The sequence below is a fragment of the Bombus huntii genome, chromosome 12 (genome assembly GCF_024542735.1).
Source record: "Bombus huntii isolate Logan2020A chromosome 12, iyBomHunt1.1, whole genome shotgun sequence".
Lineage (NCBI taxonomy): Eukaryota > Metazoa > Arthropoda > Insecta > Hymenoptera > Apidae > Bombus > Bombus huntii.
The window spans coordinates 2,483,543-2,505,545 of record NC_066249.1 but is presented as its reverse complement, the minus strand read 5'-3'; the positions used below and the strand labels follow the sequence as shown (position 1 = coordinate 2,505,545).

Here is a 22,003-nt window from a genome sequence, read left to right as displayed (position 1 = left end):
ATACAAATAACTGGAATCTATATTTTTTGTTAAATGAATTATGATATTGAAGGAGCCTGTAGATACATTCATACACCTTATAGATTTATTTCAGTGATTATTTTTATTATGATAGTAAAATAATTTGAAAAATATATTTTTCCTTTCGAATAATTTGAATTATATAGTTAGAAAAGAAATATGTTCATAAGATTATTATACCATAAACATTTATGCATCACTTTTTAGACAAAATGTATATACAATTATATAACAGCAATTAATCCTTTCCAAACTGAATACCAGTTAGTGGTTTATCTACACGGTAAAGTGTAGTACCCAAGTTGAAATATCCCAAGTATTCAATAGTTTCCGGTGTTGTATCAATATGATAATGTCCACCTTCTCCGTGATGGGAAAAGCTATGGAAATGCTGAACACGAAGATCTAAATCCTAAAATTACAATTCATACGCGATATAATATGAAACAATACACATAATAGATTAAATAAGATTTTAGATCATTTATTATCAATATTAAAATGAAGTTTAGATACTTTATCCTGTAACTATAAAACATCTACTTTTATATAACTTTACTTACACTTTCAGAACTGACAAATGTACCAACAGCTATTAGGGGTGTTGACATATTATAGAAGTGTAACCAATTATTAAGTTGTGCTTCCGTCTTTAATGGAGTTTTTGAGAAGTCTGCCATAACATGCTGTTTAACTTTTCCATCTTTCATTAAAAACGTTCCTCCTAATCCTATAATTGTACAAATTTAATACAAAAATTTAACTGCATCCATCACAAGTATATTTATTAATAATAGAATTTCTTACCAACAAGATTATTTGGATAATGCAGAGCAATTGCTTTTTGCATAGATGCAATAAAATCATCATTTCCAGTACGTCTTGTAGCATGGACTTTTAAAACTTTACCTGGTTTCCCTCCAGTAACAAACAAATTAGCTAATAAAGCGAGTCTTGTTTCAGTATTAGGTAATGTTTGAAGCACACAATTTCCATTTGTTGTATTGACAGATGAAATACGAGTTTCATTTTGCACACTGGATGGTGAAACACTTAAATTCATTATAAGCTAGAAGAAAGTAAATTATTTATCAAGGAAATAATTAAATTGAATATGTAAATTTATAACTAAGAGTTTACTGTAATTGTTATACCTCACAATTGGAATTTAGATATGGCCATGGACCAGCTCCTGCTCCAACAACAAAAGAATCTTTGTATTGTAAGTGATTCAAAAGTTGTTGGATGTCATATAATTTATTTTTTTGTACAGTAGGAAGAAGAAATGCTGGTCCACCAATTTCTAGTAATGTTGGGTTGCCAGCTAGTCCTGAATATTCAATTTCATATATTAATTTAAAATAATACAAAGGTATTTAATATTTAAAATATTAGTTACCTGGCGCAGCAAGTGTGAAAGGTTCTTTCGTTAAATCTGGACAATCAACAACTTCTACTTCTACATCCGCGAAATTTTTAATCAATCCTTCTTTTAAGACTATTAAAAAAAATATGTGTATTTATATTACATTACAAAATCTTTTTATAAATAGAGATTATATTTCAGTTATGAATTACCATCTTTTATTTCATCAAGAGAAGGAACATGTAGGTCTCTTTTTACTATGGTAAGTTCATTGGGATTTAAAGTAGTCATAATCGATATATTGATATATAAAATTACCTAAAAGTTTGTTTTTACGATATTAGTATAAATTTGTAATAATTCAAATATAAGTAAAAATATAGTTGAAGTTACCTGTAAATAAGAACTGAATTAAAGAGAGTAAATGAAAGAAACGTAGTACGTATATAAGATCTTGAATGTAGTTCGTCAAGCGAAACTTGATTTATCTAATCATGTGTTTGAGCATGACCTTTTATTTCATAAGAGTGTAATAAATCAGTTCCTTACATATACATATATATATTCAATTATAATAATTCCTATACGGAATCTCCGTTATAGAGATATGTAGAATAATTTATAGTTATGTTCAATATAACGTGCATTTCTTAATATGTAAAAATATTGGCGAAAGATTTACATGACATTACCACTGCCGAATCAAAAAAATAATTTTTGAAGTTTTTATAAGAATAAAAAGCTTTTATGTTTCACCAAATTCGGATATTAATGAATTAAACAATTTAAAACAAATAATATAGTAATAAGGCAGAAGTAGATCTATGGAATATTTGTCAAATTTTTTAGAAAATTATATAACTAAATTATATTGAAGATAATAAGTATAGGGAAGTTCCATACAGTCTTGTATTTTTATTGAAGATGAAAATAAGTGCGAGCAAAAAAGATAAATGAAGTTTACAAAGAGAAAATGTCAAGTACAAAACAGATAAGATAGCAAAATTGTCGATTGACGTCAAAAACTTTCGTGTTATAAATTACTTATAGTTTCCTTCAGAGATGGCAACACAATGCAGTTTTATTGGAGTATTGAAATATTCGCATGTGTCAAACAACGAAATCTAAATAAAAATTCATTAAATGATATTGATATTTGTTTATGAGTTCTCGTATCGATAATTACAATATTATATTTCAAATCAATCCTGCAGTTTATGCACTTTTATGTATACAAATAGAAAAATGTGTTACAAACTTCTTAAAATATTTCTATGCATGATGTTCCGATGTATATGCTAAGTAAGTAAGTAAGATTTTTAATAGTTATATTAATAGAATTGGAAGTTTGGGAATGAGGAGTACTATATTTTTTTATTTTCTATTACATTACAGATAAATTGGATTTGCAAGAGAATTTATAATTTAACTTGTGTCAGCCTTATGTCGAAGGGATCCGATGTAAAAGTCAGAAAAGAGGGTTGGAACACGTTGGTGTTCGGTAGGGTTGTCGTGGATGCGCATTGGACGTCGAAGGAGTCTATCGTGTATCAGCTAACGTTCCTGGATCACATCGTCAGTATGCGGTCGCGCATTCCATGCGGAAGCACCTGTTTGTTCTTTCGGCTTCTACATCGGCTTTTTAATCTCAAATCACGTCGAATACTTCTCATCGTGTTTACTTATAATTTAATACAATCACCAAATATTTAAAAATCAGGAACAGAAGAAAAAATCATAGAGAATATTTATATTCAAAATCTTTGAATTAAGATCGAAGTAAGAGAACAATCGAAAAGAAAAGAGAGGGTGAGAGAAAAAGAAAAGTACCAAAATATTTCGATCAAAAAATCCTTAAATATTATTAAATGCTTAAAAGGAAGATTAAAGAATTAACAGAATAGTTCTGAAAATTATCCATTGTGATCAAAGGAGAGAAAGAATTATTAGATACAATCGGTGTAACCGAATAACGAACAAAATACAGGTACAAAGTACCGTTGAGCGGGAAGAGGAAGCGAAAACTGAAAGAAAGAGCGAAGGAGACGAGGATAGTTTTAACCACGAGAGAGGAACGTCCTCGTGACTTCAACCACGTGTCTCTCGTGGTCCTCGTTTAAACACGCGTAAGAGCAATTTTCTCTATTGACGTACACCGGTTGTTCGTGGTTGCTCGTACTGATGGATACTCTTGTTTCTTTGCCACGGATCTATTCACGAATAGGAACCGGCATGCGATCTTTTTAAAATCAAATGTCTATTTAATTTTTTTCGTATGTATCTTCCTTCGATGTTAATGTAATCATTTACCCCGTTCACATTCTCCTGTCCCTTTATCACTGTAGCATGCAATTAACCTAAGTGTTGTTATATTCTAGCCAAATTCTAAAATTTTGCATGCTGCGGATCAAACTGTACCTCGTTAATGTCTGTGAAATAATTGTTCCTATTTCCTTCTATCTGTTCTTTCTCACAATTCTTGAGTTTCGCAAAATTCTTGCAGCTATAATATTTTTTTAATTGTAATGTAAAACCGCCACAAAACGGCCATTATTTTGTATTCCTAGATTCAAAGATCACTTGTTAGTTACTCCGCTTACGAGTCAAATTTCAGATGAATCTAAATTTCTTCCGAGAACAAAATCAAATTTAAGTTGATTATATCGAATTCTATTTACTTCTTCCGATGTGACATAAATCACAGGCAAAAAGTTACTTGATATATTTTTCCCGCGAGTCTGCCGAGTTTTCCCTAGTATCAGAATTCTTTCATTAAAAAAGAAAAGAAAAAGAAGACAAAAAAGGAGGAGAGGAAGGAGGAAGGATAACAATGATTTTCCCCATTAACGGCACGGGATTCCGTGGAAATGCGTAATGTGACGACGATCGATCGAATTGATAGAAATGGAGGAGAATCTTGTGAATCCGAAATGAAAAAAAACGATAGCATTTAGTCGTGCATACAAGATAGCGGAGCGCAACGTATGTACGTAAGATTGCAGCTCGTAGATTATTTGTAGTCGTTGCCATTGAGATGGTTTGATAGTAGCCCCTTCCCCGCGTACCTTTATATCGAGACTGAATGGACAGAGAGAGCAGCCTCCTCTATGAGATAATACGCCTGGTTGTACCTAAGTCATTCAGGCCCGAAGTCGGATCCATCGAATCGCGAGAGATCGCGCGAGGTGAGGGTGGACACCGTGGCCCCTGCAGTCATGCTCACCATACAAAACGAGTGAGTATATCGGTTTGCATGCGATTGAGTAGCTACACGATACTTCGGCTGCATCGATGCATCCGTGGATATCTTCCACTATCGTGCTTTTACCTCCTCTAGCTTTTCAGAAATCGCTGCCGTACCGATGCTTCCTGCTTCGAGCTTTTGATCATGGTTTCAGGGGTCGTCGGTCGATTCGTGACTTTTCAACAGTTACCAAGCTTATGCAGCCGAGGAATAAGCAAATATTCTCTGGCTAAATCGAGAACAGCAGGCTTCCCCTTGACGATTTCTTGTCCAAACTTTTCACTCCCGTAATTTCCTTCGTTTTATTTTTATACGCGTCGTTGTTCATGCTTGCTAAACGAATTTACTTTTCACTTATCTAAAAGTTTGGTACTCCACGTACTTAATATCCAAGCATATGCACTTTAAGAAAATTCCACTTGTTAATTTCGACTTTCCCCTTCCGCAGAGAGGAATCTTCTTTTTACACGAAATAAAGCAGCGTCGCCTAGCTCAATGCATTCATCTACTCTTTAAACTTCCTTTCAGCGATGGAAGAATCATACTCGTCTACCTTCTTTGTTGATGGATTTATGGTTTCGTGGTGATTATGCGGTTTAGCGATAGACCTCATAAACTAGTACGTGGAAAGCCTCAGAAGTAACCGATTACGTGGCTTTGCGATTATACGATTTTCGATAAGTTAGTTCCTTCATAACCGGTATATCGAATAACGATATTTCAACCCAGCCATTTACCGATAATCCTACTTTTTTTTTACAGGTTCCCATAAAATCTAGCAAATCCTTATTCCAAATTGTACATCTATTCTGGCCTTTTAATCTCCGTCACTCGACAAATTTCACGTAAATCATGGATCATTTTGAAGTTTTAGTAGAGTGTAAATCGTTTCACGAGGTTTCGCTTATAGCGTAACACGACATACGCAATTATAAAGGTGCGGTTCCGAGTAGATACCGTGATGTGGTTCTTCGAGTCGACGTGGATTCCCTTTACATCGTGTGTAGTAACATGGCAATAAACCACTACAGTAACGGTGCATAATCTAATGGTGGGTTGCCTCCTACGACAAGTATGGGACAGGCTTGCACCATGCCTCCCTGTGGTTCATTAATTGCAGCTTGCTCTCTCGACTAGCATGGCGTTATTCCGATCGTCCAAGCGACAACAACAACTAGGGGTTGGAAGGGAAAGCCTCGTTACACGTATCTGCAACATGTCTACATTCTCGAAGGAAACCTGTAGGAGGCTATGAGCTTTCTTTGTTACGGATCCCTTTTATTCTTCCAGTTTCTTCCTCGATGAGGACGTTGATCGACCGTCGTGTCTGATAATAATAATTCATGCGTGGATCGAGTTTCCTCCACTTCGATTCTGCTTTGCACAATGCATGGGAGTCTTTATATTGAAATTCGCCCGAATTCATGAAAGATTCCAAACTATGTTACAGGTTACTATGCAAAATTTATAGTAGAAGCAATCTACGACGAGAGCAGTTCACAAGATTGCTTCCTACATTCTTCCCTCGCTTTATGCGATCGTTTTTCTCTGTTCAACGTACAGTTTGACATATTTTCTTTGAGGCACAGTACCTATTCCTGGCATCGAAGTTTTTGTTCTCCATTAAACATATATCTAATACATGTACAGGTGAATTTGTCTTTCTCCTGGTCTCTTGAGCCTCGTTGCTGTCCTGTGTCAATAAGTGCTTCGCGTGATGCTTTCGTATTTGTTCGAATTAATACTCAATTCACTTGCAGTCGTTTGCAGGAATATGTATTGTGAAGTATTGCTTAAGATGCTGGATAATAGCTCGTCTATAAATTTTTACACCGACGAGCTTTTTGTTAGAAGAAATTTTGCGAAAGAGACAAGCCTGTGACCTTTTCCATGGTCCATTTGACTCGAATCATCCTTATCGTTATTTCCGGAAATTAAAGAAACTGCAGAGAGTGTAATAACAGTATTGTGGAAGCTTTCCACCTTTAAAGATTTGATTTCACGGCAGTTAGTTTCATTGTGTGCAAAGTTTAGAGAAAGAAAAGAGTCTTATGGTCTTAAACTTACTTGGCTGTTGTGAGACTATTACCTTGTATTCAGAGAACAACAGGCAATGCGCGTCAGCGACGATCATTTTGTTCAGGCTGCGGTTTACGGAAGTCAGCTGTAAGCAATGTTTCTCTGTTGCTGTTCTATCGCGCGTTCTTCGATGGTTAAACGTTGTTTCCCGATCCTGCGAATTAATTGAATCGAAAGATGCATCGAACTGGAAAAGCAAACCGGAGGGGAAGAGAAGCTTTAATGCACATCCCGTGTTTTCATACTGAACTATCGTTCGTAGCCTGCGTTTCGCAGCGAAGAAGATAAAAACAGATCGCCGCGATTGCAAGCATTTGGTTAGAGATCAAAAAGGTGGGAGTAGACTTACTAATTTGTGTCTGACGGTATACTTGTGACAATCAGTCTACTATTCAACCGTTCGTTCGATCCTCTCCTTAGACGCTTGATTTTCTTTCATGATGTACAGAGGAAAGACACGTGTATCAAAGGAGTCGCTCGTGCACGCCGATGTCAAAGGCTTCCTTTCTTCTCGAGGCCATCCCCGTTCATTATTCGTTTGCTCGATTATTTAGTTTCCCTAGCGAATTAGGAGGAAACAAAGGTAGCCTGTGGCATTGAAAAGTCATCAAAAGATGCATATATCGTAATCGAGCGTTAAAAGGACACGACACGAACGACATGTATATTTTTATGCATAGGCAAAGAAATAATTTGGAAAAATAAATTGATATAAATTCGTACAGGATAAAACATCGATATGTGATAGTTTGATAGTCAAAAGCTCAACGGATATAGTGACATTTTGTCAGCCATTAAATTCGTGGCCTCGTATCGAATTATACACGAGCGCAAGAGTAGTGTATAACGTTGCACGCGCACGCTGGTGTAGAACTACTCGTAATCTACTCTCACAGGTTAGCTCTTGTGTGTCGTGTAGTTGAGCGTAAATAGTCTTCTTTTAATGTAGTTAAGTGTAAAATAGCTTGCATAGTTTAATTACAATACTTGCCCCGCTTGCAGCGCGTACACGCACGCTCACTTACACAATCATCGTTTCGTGTTCAAAAACGTTTCAATGCGTATATGCATGTTCTGCACCTGCCATTAACCAAGGCGTTATACCATCAACGATGCTCCTTTAGACGAAAAATCGAATATCGTGCGTGACATGGGAAGGCATCACGGAATTTTTAATTGATATTTTTCATTAGTATTGTTCTAATGAAACGCACTATGCTGTCTGTCGTAGTTACTGTATTGTTGTGACCACGATCAAAGTAAATGACTCGCTTTCGGCTAGGAATTCAGGGAAACGGTGAAATTATTTCAGCATGTCACCGCGTAATGGCTCGTGCGTGGCGGAAGTAAGCTCGGTGAGGAGTCTCTCGTCGGACGATGTCTCGGCGACGAAGACGAACCGAAAGAAGTCCTGCTGGACACGTGCCACGAATCCGGCTCATCGCCGTGGACGACGAATTCAACTGCTACAAATGCTGGCGCTACCATTCATACCGATCCTAGCGTTGATCGTTCAGACAGCTAACACCCTCCATGACATTCTGATCTATCGGCAGGAGGTCTCTGACATTGAAACGCAGGTAATCTAGGGGCTAGATGTTTCTTAAACCAAATATTTTATTCGCACCGTGGATTAGTTTTCTAAACTTTCGTAATTGTTTTTTCAATTCACCTTAAGTTTTTCTAAATTCATCCGAGATTTAAGATCACGTAAATTTATGGATCGGAAAGTAGCATTTCTTAACATTCGTTTTTTCTCGGAATACACATAGTGGCGTAGTATTACGTACGATTAATGGTAATAATCGATCAACGAACTATCCAACAGTAACGAAGGAGTGAGTAAATATGCACCACACCTACGTACTCATTCTTTCAAGCGTGGTCGATGCATTCTACATCCATTTCTTCAATTGTTCCAACAAAAAAGGCATATAAGTCATGATAACGTATCGGTTTGCAAACCCTTTGCCTATAATTTACAATGATTTTTAATACCTTTATAGCGGAGTAACTTCCCAAAAATCGATTACACACACTTGTTAAATTGGAGACATAAATTGCGTGACACTGCATGTTGCACGACTGGGGATGACTGTCAACTGTTATTTATCGTGATTCCAAGGATTCCATGCGTTTATCAAAAATGGTCGGAAATATTTTTCGGTGTGGGGTTATCTACACTGAAAAATATCGGATATACAACTGTTCTGTTTACACGAAAAATACGATGTAATTTAGGAAATTTTTATCTCTATTCCCTGGTATTCTATCCGCCATACCGCGTTGCGCTCCTTCTAAACGGATAAGAGTCTTCTTACTGTAGAGGACGATTATCAAATCGGTATAAATCCTTTTATGGTTGACCCCGATTCTTCATTTTCCGGCTCAGTACCTTCTTTAATACATATTCGTTTTCCTTAATGCCGGCCACGCTAAATTTTAACGAGACTCATTGCCAGTTCTACAAACATGAAACGCGGTAATATTCAATTTTTGGCGTTAATATTTGTTCGATAGCGAGTTCAATAATCACGCCATGGGTTACACTGGTTGATTACCAATGCTCGTAATCGATACTTGAGTTTCTAATCAATCTGTTTTTTAAAGCGATTCTTTCGATTGGCATGTTGTTGGTAAATTAAAACGGTGCACAGTAACGAATATTGCGCGTCGAAGCTGGTGTTTCTCTCTCAATATACTGATCGGCGAGAGAACATATCCAGAGGCATGATCGCCTTCTCAGGGGGAATTAAAATGCGTTAATAAGTTTTTTTATGGTACGATCGGTGACAGTGTTCTTTAGGAAAGGATACTTTTTCGTTCCGATTCGTTAGTCGTCAATATCGATCTATCGATTACGTACCATCAACGATGATATTTTCTATTGTGATGTAAATAACTAGCAATAGCCCATTCTATCATAACACAATACATTGGTCATCAACAAGGGTACATAGGTATTGTTTCATGGTGCATCGAGTTTTTCACAATGGTTCTTCATACAGAACCGTATTGTTACCAGTAAACGATCGATCCACGAAAATGGAATTCCAGTTAATGGAGGAGTCAACAACTCTTTTACTCTTTTATTTCGTCACAACTATAAAAACATATGGCGTGCAATCTTTTCGAAACAGACCCGAAAAATTATTTGAACTTCCCTCCCCTTTTTCGAGTTTCGATTCTTGTCTTCCATGAAATCAAAAATCTTGTCAACAGAGAAGCCGATCGTTACATAAGTAATCGATAATGGTTAATTAAAGACACGATTTTCATTTCGTAAAATATTATATGCTGACAAATAATTTTCATACAATACCCGTCTTTGTATCGTGAGACTTTAAATATGCGTTTGATGTAGATCGACATAAAATATTTTTTCATAGTTCCGTGATTTTTAGTTCACATGCCAGTCGATACTATACATAATCTAGATACATGCCGATTAAGATCCACGCCGTACGCAGTGAACATGTCAATTCTACCCTTAGCTATCGTCGAAAAAATTTCCATACTAGAATGAAGTAGCCTCGCCTGGTTCTTGGATGATCATTATTGTAGCGTAGTACTGGACAAGTTGACGAAGAAGGAGAGTGGTAGATCCGATCGAAATTTATCGAAACGGGGTGTAGTCTCAAGTGCACCGTTCGATCTTGAGTTACTTGTTTGACGAGCACGGTGGCGTGGCATGAAGAAAGGCAGAAAAGAATGGACGCATTCTCCTCCTTGCTTGTCCTCGTCCCTATCTTCATCGTTCCCAGTGTTTGCTGTCGTCCTGCTAAGCGTGTCGAGAGTTTTATACTCGTTCGCGTTGCCGCTCTGCCACGCCCTCCATAATTAAAACCTATAGGAAAACCGAAGAGAACGAATTTCATTTGCCTTTTAAAGTCATCGCCCTTTTCTTATACTTTATTGATAAAAATTAAATTGTTTATGATACCACGGAATGATTAAATTTGTTTACGGAGAGATCATTTTTTTGTATAACGACCTCAATTTCACTTTTAGAAGTGCGTATTATAGAAGAGAGAAGCTTTCGGAATTTTTAATAATTTCGCAACTTTTAATCCACGATGGAGATTATCGTGACGGAGATTCAGTATTCAGTCAATACAGTCGGAGAACGTCTGTTGTCGCGATTAATTCTGACGTACTGGCTATAAAACGTTAGTATACCAGACGTGCAAACCTGACATTATTTCGTTCGAATTTCCCCCATTCTCGATGAACGAATGTGTCAACAACACTCTGTACATTATTGAAAATTGTTAGATGGCACTGAAAATGATAAAGATTAAATTAATTTTAGAGACTCATCGACTATTCATTATTATGCATTAATCGAGAAATTCCAACGTCCATTCGTTTTATAATGTCGCTTCTTCGTATCCTGAAATGTGAAAAAGAGGCGGTATTTCACCATCATTTTTTGCGACGCTTTATCACGACAGCCGATCTATAATTGCTGAAATGCTGTATAGAAGCGTCGCAAGTATAACAGAAGGCCATTTAGGTACTTAGAAGTTCGAGTGACCAGACAATGTGTACCTAAGAGGTATTCACTCGCCCTATTCTGTCCACTTTGTCCTTCCCTTACGATTAGTTTCATCTCCTTCCGGAAGTTTCACGAGCTCGGCGGCAACATTGACAAGGCTTTGGTCTTCATGCATTTTGATATTTTAATTGTTCAGCGATATAGTTACGGTAATACACTATGTAATAATTTTTAAGAGGATATTTGGTCCTCGATGTTGTCACGTGTTTGCAACTTCTTCTAATAATTTGTTTATTTTTTATTCTTTTCTTGTCAAACGTTGATTGATTATGGTTCTTAACTTTTTACAGGTAACAATCGCCACAGACTTAGGGAAGGTTGTCACGCGGATGCAGCTCGAAAGATCTGAGGTTGCATTCTTTATTTACACTAATGGCAGCACTCTAAGGTATTATCATGCAGCCTGTTATTAAGCTTTCTCTTGAATCAATATCAAAGATATACGATTTGAATTTGTGTCGCAAAGTATCATACGAAATGCATTAGATTCGTACACGATGCTGTACAATCGTTTTACTGTTCACCAGAAGCCTTTAAGATCGCTTGATCTTTCGGTATACGTGACTTAGTGACAAAAGCTATTTGTCCAAAGAGGAGGAACCCTTTAACGTACAGGCCAATGAAAACAGATGAGCAAGCAGGATATCCTCTAATCAAGGCACCACAGACGCGATACACTTTTCTTAGCATTTCGAGAAAACAGTCGCTCCACAGAATGCGAAAACAGTCTTCGACCTAAATAGTTTCCAATCGAAATAAAGATTCACGCCAGGGGAATTATAACGAGTACAGAAATCACATGAGATTAATCTAAACGATTTTCTAAATCTTAATTTGCTTTCGATTTGTACTTATTGGTATTCGTAAATTCAAGGTTTCAGCGATTAGAGTCGCATGATCGGTGAAACGTGACATATTGACCTGACCCTTCCGCTTCGATTCTTTGATAGAACTGAGGGAAACTCTGTAAAATATTAACGAAATTTCCCTGGTAAAAATAATTCCATAATCCTTCAGGAACGTCTCGGCTTTGTGAATGGCAACGCGAACTAAAACAAATAAATAACCACAGCCTCTCCGCCAATTTATCGACGCAGTACTAATACGCCATGGTCTCTTGCGTCTGTTGAAGGTCGAACTTGACGCAGAGGTTCGCCATAACCGATCAAGCTCTTCATAACATGACTACGTGGCCCCTGGTCTCGGTACCGAGGGATGAGAGCAAGACGCAAACCTATGACGTGGTCAGCAAAGAGGCCTTCCAAGCACGCCTCGAGGATTTCAGGTAAGGAATCGATTAGCAAATACTCGACACCGGCCCTCTTTACTCCAGACAGAATCCACGTGCATCACTAATGACGTCAGAAGATCCGTTATGTGTCTAATGGCTTTTACCTGAATTACCATAACTTCCTTGACGTAATCGATTAAACAATAACGATTTTCTTCATCCTTGGCTTCAACATCTCTTTTGGCAACCACTGCTAAATTAAGCTGTTGGAAATTTAAAGCGGAGGATCTGATTTAGTCATTCGCGATGTGTCAAAGGGGAAGATTATTTTAAAGCTGATAGCAAGATAAAAAGGATTTAATGGAAGTATACTGGCGCATTTCTGATGTTAGTCTTTGTCTTAGCAACATATGATTATATGGAAAGTTACGGCGCAATCCTCTATTCCCTCCGGTCTCCGTTCCGACACTTGTTGAATTTCCATTCAACCTCGAAGTGGACAATTTTCCTCTTCCGCGTACCTCTCCTTGCAGCTCGATAATATAAGAACTTCCTTTTTCGATATCCGATCAATCCAGTATTTTGCTTTTAACGCTCGTAAATTTTCATTTCTATTATAATCTACGATATATGCAACAATAATTAGTACTCATTAGCAAAAATAGAATTGAAGAAATTTTAATAATATTAATAATTTAAACACGATACATGAAACATGATGCGATAAAAATAGCGATATTTTAACGTTAATATCGCGTGTATATACATAAAAGAAGAAAAAATGCTGATACATCAAGCGATACAAAATTTCACCAATCGATCATATTTCCCCTGTTCGTGTCGCATAGAATATTAGGGTATTAAAATTATTCTACACCTACAAATACAGCATGTGATATTACAATAGTAGATATTACTCGATCATCTAATTAGAAGGGGAGAGCCAAAAGGTGCGGCAAAGATAATCCGCATGGTGTGGAACGTATGGTAAAACGGTGTATGCTTTTATAATAGCACCGTCGTGTCGCATTTGTCTTGGTATATCGATCGATTATAAAAATACGTAACCAGGATCCAGTTTTTCCAAGACCGAGTCTAAGACGAGCGATCGCTACATCTCGACGAAAAAAGCAAATAAGCATTCCATTATCGAAAATTTATTAACTTTCGTTTTCTTCGAACTATCGTGTCATCGATATCTATGTTAAGGTTGCCAAGATACAAAAATAAGATTACATCTCATTGCATCTCAACGGAAACACGATGAAATGACATTAATATGCGAATACAAGAATATTTACAGAAGACATGTTTTTCATTCTGTCGAACTGAAAACGATGGGAGGCTCCGTTACTGGGTACCCGATAAATCGATAAAAGCCCAAGAGTCAAAGTATCCGTTATGAATAATTTCCACCCGTAGTTCCCAAAATTGATTTGTTATACAAAGGCATGAAAACTCGTGAAATTTGAATAAAGATTAGTCTACGATATCTTCTTACAAAATATCGAGAAGAGATTAAGGAAAGAATTAGATTTAGAGCCTTAGTAATAACACATTACTAATCTATCCCACGAACGATACTAATTAAGGGCGTCATATTTCCCGTATAAATTATGTAGGATGACGTGTTAATGTAGTGGAAATTTCCCATTCTACGTGACCGCAAATGTACATTGTTCTCATGTAACAATTTTCGAAGCTCGTTAATAACCGACAGATATTATATCAACCCTTATTTATTTCATTTTCCATCTACCTTCATTGTACAAACAATTTCTGTTACAAATTCTTATCGAATATTAAACAAAAAAATACACTTTCCGACATTTTGTATAAAAAATTCTCTAGGACCCGAAAGAGAGTTTCGATTAAGGAACAAACTAATCGAAGAATATGAAGGATTTTGATTTCTTGCAGTACCAAAATGGTTTCTAGGCATCTAGAAATCGGATTCTAGGCATTCTTGTATAGGAAATTCTCCATTGATCGACTCGAGGGTTTGTGGTTTTCGCGTTGGCTATTACACGAACATATGTCAGATAATAGAACGCATTTCTGTCAGCGGGAGCACCGGTAACAAGCTGCTAACAATCCTTTTCTTTTGCCAGCGAAGATATTATGTGGCTGACAAAGATGACGAGGAGGAAAAGGATCCGTGTTAACTCGATTTCATCGAAGACGAAATGACACAGTTCGATTCTCGATGTTCTATTAATCTTCGGCTTGTCGATCCATCAGTTGTCAACCGAATTAATTAGGATAGCTATTTAAGTGATTATTTTCAATGTACTAACTAGCTTCTATCGCCATGGCTAGTCTCATCTCGACCAATTAACGATCTAATGACATTTGTTTCATACTGCATCCGTGCAACGGAGGCTGCAACATGTAATTGAACTATCGACAACTTCTGAAACAACAATTAGTCGCATAATTTGCAGTGATTGTTAAATGCTGTTGGGTATTAATTAAGGAAAGTGTGCAAACTGAAAAATTCTTGCTAATCGTAAATATTAGAACCCTTACTTGTTTCATTTATTGGAAAACTCAAACAAATTGTACTTTATTTAGTACCTCACATTACCTAAAGGGTAATGGTACTTTTAGGAGTTGAAACAGATGGCTAAATCTAAATTCTCAAAATCTTGATTTGCGTTACCATACCTATAACAGGCAGTCTAAGTACTCACTCGTTTAGAATACTAATGTTTAAGAAAGTTTGAGGTTTGTACCCCGTATAGTGAATGTTCGCGTCTCATTAAAATGTCAAATGAGAATAACACACAAGTACGGAGCTGTAATAAATTGGCTCAAAGAAATCGTACGTCATTTTTCCTCTTTCGCTCCTCGGCCTTCTCTGTCGAACTACCTTTATGAGCAATGGATGAGGTTGTCACACATGAGCGCGTGACCGCCCATTTGGAGCAGTAGACAATATTTTTAGACCCCTCTGCCCACCTCCCTCTTTCCACTTCTCCTCTGCTTTCTCTTTGCCGTCCTATGACTATCATGTCTCTGACTAAAAGCCCACTTCGATACAACGAATACCTCCACTATCTGTCGACTCGATTCAACTTTCCTCTGCCACGTATCTCTCCTTAACAAGAATCTCTGTTCAGAGTTTCGTTCCCATTCATTACTCATGATAGTCGTACATTCTACTATGCCTAATGAATTGAGAGAAAAGCAGGGAATTCTATGAAAGAGAAAATATTGTCCAGCAATAAAAGAATTCGGAAAATCGATACAACCCCTACTTGTTAGGTTTCATCCTTAAAGCGTCTATAAGAAACGATGGATACACCATCATTCAATTTCTAACCTATGGATAGTGAGAGTTAGCCGAGTCTGAGTACAAAGTTTTGTTCATTTCTCAGGCAGAAGATAAGTTCAGAAGAGAGCAGCATTACCGAAGTGATGGCGTGGTATACGAGCGTGAACGCGGCGATGTTAGACCATCTGACTAATCAGATCAAAGAGACGGATAATAGTGGAGTTTGGAGGTAAAGAAAAAATTTTATCGTTGACATTATCGTAAAACACACCGAGCACATGTGTACGTCACATACACATTTCTCGTAAAATATCAATATTATTACATTTCTTTAGTAACATGAGACAGAAAGTATAAGGGGAGGGTAGATAACTTCAGGATTCAGTTAAGTAAATCAATTTTTCAGTTAACAGAAAGAAAGTTTATAAAAGTGGGATAGAGAGTTATAAAGTGCATCGAGTTTCTCGAAGCTTTTCGAAAATAAAAATCAATTTTAAAGTTCGTAACATAGTAAAATTTGTCTTTTTTCCTTCTTATATATGTATATATGTTGACGATTCAAGAATTACGTAAAAAATATTTGAATTCGTGCAATTGGACATATCTCGGCACATTTCAGGTATCTGATTGCTTTTAAAAATTTGCTGAAGAGTATTGAGAGCTTGGGTATTTCTTCCGTGTACGGAATCAATTACTTTGGACGTGGAACCCTTGTGGGGGACAATTACGTCAGCTACGTTCGCCACGATATTCTTGGACGTGATCTCCTCTCTGGATCTCTCACATACGTGCCTTCTCTCAAACATTTTTACGCCGAACTCACCAACTCCATGTCAGACTATGGAAGAATTAAATCTAGGTATGCAACGACCATATTAAGAAAACTATTTAAAAGAGCAAAAAAAAAAGAGAGAGAGGGAAGAGGCTTTTTAAGTCTAGGCAAACTTTCGACTTGTCGAACAGCTAGAAAAGACTTTCAAAATATAAGCGTAACTTCTATAATAGAATGAATGAGTGAAAAGTTGGAGCGTCGGCGTATAAAATGCATGAAATAAGGGAGAAAGGTTTGTTTGGAAAACATACATTACAGACGAGATGAAATCCTCCAGAACCAGAAGAGGAAACCGAGTGTTGATGATGCTATCGCTTATTTCGATTCAATGGCTACTTATGTGGATGAGCTGCGTAAACTTCAACGAGAATTACGTCACATGATCCGGTAAATCTTTATGAGAGTAATGGAAAAATATAGTTTTTATATGATAACTTGAATAGTGTAATTGTAATTGAACAGGGATTATGTGAATTCAACTTTACAAGATGCGAGTAACAAAGAAGTTGCTGGGATAGCTATACTCGCACTAGTATTGGTCGTTTCTCCTATCATTATAATGCTAGTACGTAATGCGGTTGCGACGATACAAGTAAGTAAATACACATATTTACTTGATATAGTATTTATATAATTGATTCCTTTCATAATTGTAATGTAATTAGGTTTAAACTTCAATTTATTTATCTGCTTGTAACGTTTGGAAATATTCAATGTTCCAAGCGAAAGAAGTATTTTATTGGCTGCAGCATCGACAATTCCAATTAAGTGATGTGTACTTCTGTTCCTTTCAATCGAATACCGATACAACGGTATAATTCTTTTACTTCGCAATATAGCAAGATAATGAAAATTAAAGACTTTCATCACCGCTTGATCTCATTTTTTTTAATCCTCACCGCCATTAACGATTCTAATGGGTGATAAACCGATTCCGTATGCGTTGGTAATTAGATGTTTCGTTGGAATATTTTAGATGTACGCAGCCAATTTAGCGCAAAAGGCTCGGGAACTGAAGCAGGAAAAAGGGAAGAGTGACACGTTGCTTTTTCAAATGTTGCCTCCTAGCGTCGCACAGCAATTGAAGCAAACTCAACAGGTAATTAATAATTGCGTTTGAAAAATATTACGTTGTTGATATACAAACGTTTCCTTTGTTCCGCAGGTTCCAGCGGAATATTACGAAGCAGTAACCGTATACTTCAGCGATATTGTTGGGTTCACAGAAATTGCTGCGGAGAATACTCCCTTAGAGGTAAAATTCTTCCCTACCATGTATAAAATTATCCTCGATTTATCTGTACTTTAAATTATTACGCTTTTCCAGGTTGTCACTTTTCTAAATTCGATCTACAAGTTATTCGATGCGCGTATCGAATGTTACGACGTGTACAAAGTTGAAACTATTGGCGATTCATATATGGTCGCCTCTGGCTTGCCTGTTAGAAATGGTGAAATCCTTTCCTACACAATTTTGTTGTTTAAATTCTACTTATTACAATATAATAAAAAAATTTATGACACGAAATTTTAAAGGGGACAAACACGTATCTGAAATAGCGACAATGGCCCTCGATCTTCTAGCAGCTTCATCGGTATTTCAAGTACCAAAGCGGCCCGGTGAACGTCTTCAAATACGAAGCGGTGCTCATACAGGACCCGTAGTTGCTGGAATCGTGGGAAGCAAAATGCCCCGTTATTGTCTCTTCGGGGATACTGTGAATACGGCCAGTCGTATGGAATCAACTGGGGAAGGTATCTCATCAAGTTCCTTATTTTCTTTTTGGTATTAAACGCATATTTTTCTACAACTTAATTTTAATTTTCATTTGTTTTATGCGAAGCGCTACGAATACATATTAGCCTAGAAATGAAAAAAGCTTTGGATGCGGTAGGAGGTTTCAAAATCGCACATCGCGGTTTGGTAGATGTCAAGGTAGATATTTTATGTAAAATTTATAATCGGACAACGCCCTTGAATGAAATTAATTTCGTAGGGGAAGGGATTAATGGATACGTACTGGCTGGAATGCAAAGACGGCGGAATCGCACGGGCAGCGGAATTAGATCTGCCCTCGTTCTTCGAAGATGTGCGACCAGTTTTCATACGCCGTTTACGCGAAGAGGGTACCCTTTGATGCGAACCGTATTCCCGACGGGACCTCTGGTACCTGAACCGACCACCTACTCCTTACATCCGTCTTTCGCAACCCAACCTTATCGACCACTTAAAGAAACCCACTCAAGGTCGTAAGAACCGACTGTCTCATCCGAATCTTCATATTACTCCCGTGAAACCACCACCTCAATCGCAGTCCAGTATCGAGTCTCAGGACTCCGTGACATACGAAGGAACTCAATCAACGACACCTTGCCCACCGAGTTATTCTCCTGCGAGTCAACGAAGTCGTTATTCTCAACCGAATCTACCCACTCTTCTGATATCCCACGACAAAAGATCCGGAGGTTCGGCCGACCGCCGTATAAGAATGTCTCAACCTACGTTGAACTTGAGCTTCAGCGGTATCAATTTTGTCGGAATGAATCGTAGCTCTAGATTGTCTTACACAAGTCTTAAAGCAGCTTCCGGGGATAATAGTATTAATGAAGAAGAGAGATTATCAGCACGAAGCGCGCCGTTCGGCGGAGGAAGCTCGAGAGGAAGCTTAACGATGGATCAAGGTACCTCGAGATTGTCTCAACCGGACGTAACAAGATTTATCTTGCGTCAGGATGTACCAGGGAAACGAGATCGCCTTTCTCAATCCACTTTAGTTATCGGTGATTACCATCCTGGTCGTGGTCAACAGAGATTATCTCAACCTTGCCTAAGTACAGGGAAAGATCTCAATTTACCCACAATGGTTTTCCATTCTCCCTCTCCACCGCCTACCAAGCATAAAAGATTTTCTCCTGCCATACACGCTAGCCAGAGGGATCGCCTGTCGCAGTTGGACATTGGTGCTAAATATAGGAACTTCAAGGAGTCGGCTGTGACGAAATTTAATCGAGATAGATTTTCAATACCGGAACTAGAGACGCAAAACGATCTTAGATTAATAGCAGGCACGCCGAAGCAAAGATTTAGTTTGGACAGTCAACTGACACGTAATCAGGATGTGACTCGGTCCAGACTATTACCGATAGCTAGTTCACCTATCAGTGAACACCAGCAACCTAAGATCGACGAACAAGTAGGAATTCCTGGAGGTAAACTCAAAAGTCCCGCTAGAGAAGGCCTTGGAAGTGTACTTGTGGCAAGCACAACTCCGATCCTACCATCAAGCGAAAGACAATTATTATCAGCTGAATTAAATAAAATAACGACTGCAATTGCTTCGACACCACCAGCTACAACACAACAGAAGAGTCAGACGACGCTTAGGACAAGCAAACTTCACAGATCAGTCTCACCGATTCCTAACAGGGAAAGAATGTCGGTGCCCGAAATAAGGAATTCGAGTCTGCGTCGATTGCTTGATCCGCCAACAAGGCAAAGACACAGTATTACAGGCAATCTGAGGCAGAGTATAATTTCTCCGATCAAACCTCTCGACTTTGGCAGAAAGTCACCGAAACATTTATTCGAGGAGGCTCTGGAAAGATTTCGCAAGGATGAGAAAGAAGAAAATCGGAAGAACGAAATTTCGAATTCGGAAGCTCTTATCGATATTGTTGATGAACCTAAACATATTCAGAAACATTACTCGTACACGTACGAAACAGATGACAATTCCTCGATACTTGGAAAGATAAGCATGTCCGCGATACCGAAGAAGAAGTATTTAGAAAGTAATTTTGATGAAAACGAACAGGTAATCACTACGGTGATAGAAACAGACGTACCAATGATTATAGCCAATCCAAAGTACGTGAAGAAATCGTCTTACTCGAGCGAGACCCCGAAGTGGATTAGAAAGTATTTAGAAAGCGAAAGTCCAAAAGTAGGAAGAAAGACGACGAGCAACAAAGAAAAGTCTAACAGAAGAAATAGTCGAAGGAAAAGCTCTTTGGAATCGGTGGAAGGCGAGAAAATTACAGATAAAGTTCGTTCGAAGTCGGTGAGTAGCGGTGAAAGGAGTCCGATGCTGAAGAACACCGGCATACAGTCCGAATTGAAGAACATGAAGAACACGTACGTAAGAATTCTCCCCTCGAATAAAATTCAAGAGAACAAGTATGAAGTAAAGGTAGATAACAACTGGATCGATGGAAATATTCAGGGACTGTATGGCGATGAATGCGACGATACGGATTCCGATGATTCCACGTCCATTTAAATTGAACTAACGATACTAATCATAACGATAGAATAGATAAAACAAGAAAATTTTATCCAACTAATCTATGACATTTATAAATTGATGCAGTGAGAGATTAACAAAAATTTCGTATTCTGTACTTAAACCATTCAAACGGTATCGATTTTATGAAAATTAATATTTTCAGTAGTTACCAATCAAAGACCATTTTAATAGGTAACAGTTTGATTAGCCTAAAGCACATTTTGAGAACGAAATAACGAAAACTGACATGCTGATCTCAAATATTTTCCCATATTGTTATTTACACCATGAACTAATAATTGCGACCGATAGAAATCAACTGGAAAAAGATTTATATTTATGAAGACAACTTTTGGATTTCTATGTATTATTTTCATTCGAATCAAAGAGTGTTGTTTCTATCCGAATAAAATTAAGATAACTTGTAAATACTTGAATTATATTCAATCATGATTACTACAAAATGCATAGCTAACAAATTTTAGAGGAATTCCAAACACCGGTTTGTATTTTATTTTCGTTATTCATAATTCGTGTCTAAAACATAAAAGTTTTTAACGCTTACTGCTGTGAATGAAAAGTCAATGAAAGCATATTCTAGCTACTGTTAGCACGTCAGATACATAAACCGTATGAAATGTACATTTTCTCGTCAATATACCACCGATATTAAATTCCCACGATTTTACAGTATGAGTGTTGGAAAATTTATATTTTCTTTTTTTTCTATACTAGTCAACAATGAGACTCACGTGTGAATGCCATCTCAAATTCCTATTAAATTTCAACCTTATAAAAATAATCCAAATGGCTCGTTCTTCGCATGAACGTTACATTATATATTGATATGTACTGCAATGTTATGATATTATAATGGTAAAACGTAATCGATGTAATGTTATAATATCGTAAACTCGGAATGAATGTAATATTGCGGTCATGAATGTGAAAATTAGTTACTGTTTATCGTAAACATAAAATGTTAGTTCTTTATGTATGTCATTTAGTATATAATTAAAAATGTTATACCAAAGATGTAACCAAAGTGAAAAGTATATAAAATGTATTTAATTTTTAACAAATATGAGTTCGGCATATCTCATATTTTC

General features: G+C 37.1%; 3 protein-coding genes across 7 annotated transcripts; 2 read left to right on the top strand and 1 right to left on the bottom strand.

Annotated features, from left to right (window-relative positions):
* Nucleotides 1-63: 63 nt before the first annotated feature.
* LOC126872106 (ester hydrolase C11orf54 homolog) lies at nucleotides 64-7,552 on the bottom strand. 2 transcript variants are annotated; one of them, XM_050631659.1, is made up of 8 exons: nucleotides 7,060-7,552; nucleotides 6,721-6,864; nucleotides 1,600-1,705; nucleotides 1,421-1,519; nucleotides 1,176-1,351; nucleotides 829-1,090; nucleotides 585-751; nucleotides 64-433 (listed from the first exon to the last, which is right to left on the bottom strand). In XM_050631659.1, the coding sequence occupies exons 2-8, from the start codon at nucleotides 6,763-6,765 to the stop codon at nucleotides 260-262; spliced, it is 1,029 nt and encodes a 342-aa protein (XP_050487616.1). In that variant the 5' UTR covers nucleotides 6,766-6,864; nucleotides 7,060-7,552; the 3' UTR covers nucleotides 64-259. The 2 variants fall into 2 exon arrangements, with proteins under 2 accessions (XP_050487616.1, XP_050487617.1); XM_050631660.1 differs by lacking the exons at nucleotides 6,721-6,864; nucleotides 7,060-7,552 and adding an exon at nucleotides 1,781-1,928.
* Nucleotides 2,979-19,042, top strand: LOC126872098 (receptor-type guanylate cyclase gcy-14). 4 transcript variants are annotated; one of them, XM_050631646.1, is made up of 14 exons: nucleotides 2,979-3,513; nucleotides 4,408-4,622; nucleotides 11,559-11,656; nucleotides 12,401-12,553; nucleotides 15,880-16,005; nucleotides 16,396-16,635; nucleotides 16,867-16,995; nucleotides 17,071-17,200; nucleotides 17,585-17,707; nucleotides 17,774-17,863; nucleotides 17,936-18,059; nucleotides 18,145-18,363; nucleotides 18,453-18,544; nucleotides 18,606-19,042. In XM_050631646.1, exons 2-14 carry the CDS (start codon nucleotides 4,470-4,472, stop codon nucleotides 18,744-18,746), a joined length of 1,818 nt encoding a protein of 605 aa, XP_050487603.1. In that variant the 5' UTR covers nucleotides 2,979-3,513; nucleotides 4,408-4,469; the 3' UTR covers nucleotides 18,747-19,042. The 4 variants fall into 4 exon arrangements, with proteins under 4 accessions (XP_050487603.1, XP_050487602.1, XP_050487604.1 ...); XM_050631645.1 differs by lacking the exon at nucleotides 4,408-4,622 and adding an exon at nucleotides 8,023-8,290 and having other exon boundaries at nucleotides 2,981-3,513; XM_050631643.1 differs by lacking the exon at nucleotides 2,979-3,513 and adding an exon at nucleotides 8,023-8,290 and having other exon boundaries at nucleotides 4,455-4,622.
* Nucleotides 19,043-19,085: 43 nt separating this feature from the next.
* LOC126872100 (uncharacterized) lies at nucleotides 19,086-21,981 on the top strand. The gene has a single exon (XM_050631649.1). It carries the CDS (start codon nucleotides 19,098-19,100, stop codon nucleotides 20,886-20,888), a length of 1,791 nt encoding a protein of 596 aa, XP_050487606.1. The 5' UTR covers nucleotides 19,086-19,097; the 3' UTR covers nucleotides 20,889-21,981.
* The last annotated feature ends 22 nt before the right edge of the window (nucleotides 21,982-22,003 follow it).

Bases quoted from the DNA above. Each gene is read 5' to 3' on its own strand.
- LOC126872098 (XM_050631643.1), top strand. From the start codon at position 4,603: ATGCTCACCATACAAAACGA. The intron at 8,291-11,558 runs GTAATCTAGGGG...AACTTTTTACAG, and splicing joins TCTCTGACATTGAAACGCAG to GTAACAATCGCCACAGACTT. The intron at 16,006-16,395 runs GTAAAGAAAAAA...GGCACATTTCAG, and splicing joins GATAATAGTGGAGTTTGGAG to GTATCTGATTGCTTTTAAAA.
- LOC126872106 (XM_050631659.1), bottom strand. From the start codon at position 6,765: ATGATCGTCGCTGACGCGCATTGCCTGTTGTTCTCTGAATACAAG. The intron at 1,091-1,175 runs GTATAACAATTA...ACTTTCTTCTAG, and splicing joins ATCTAAATTCCAATTGTGAG to CTTATAATGAATTTAAGTGT. The intron at 752-828 runs GTAAGAAATTCT...GTACAATTATAG, and splicing joins TTATCCAAATAATCTTGTTG to GATTAGGAGGAACGTTTTTA.
- LOC126872100 (XM_050631649.1), top strand. From the start codon at position 19,098: ATGTCTCAACCTACGTTGAACTTGAGCTTCAGCGGTATCAATTTTGTC.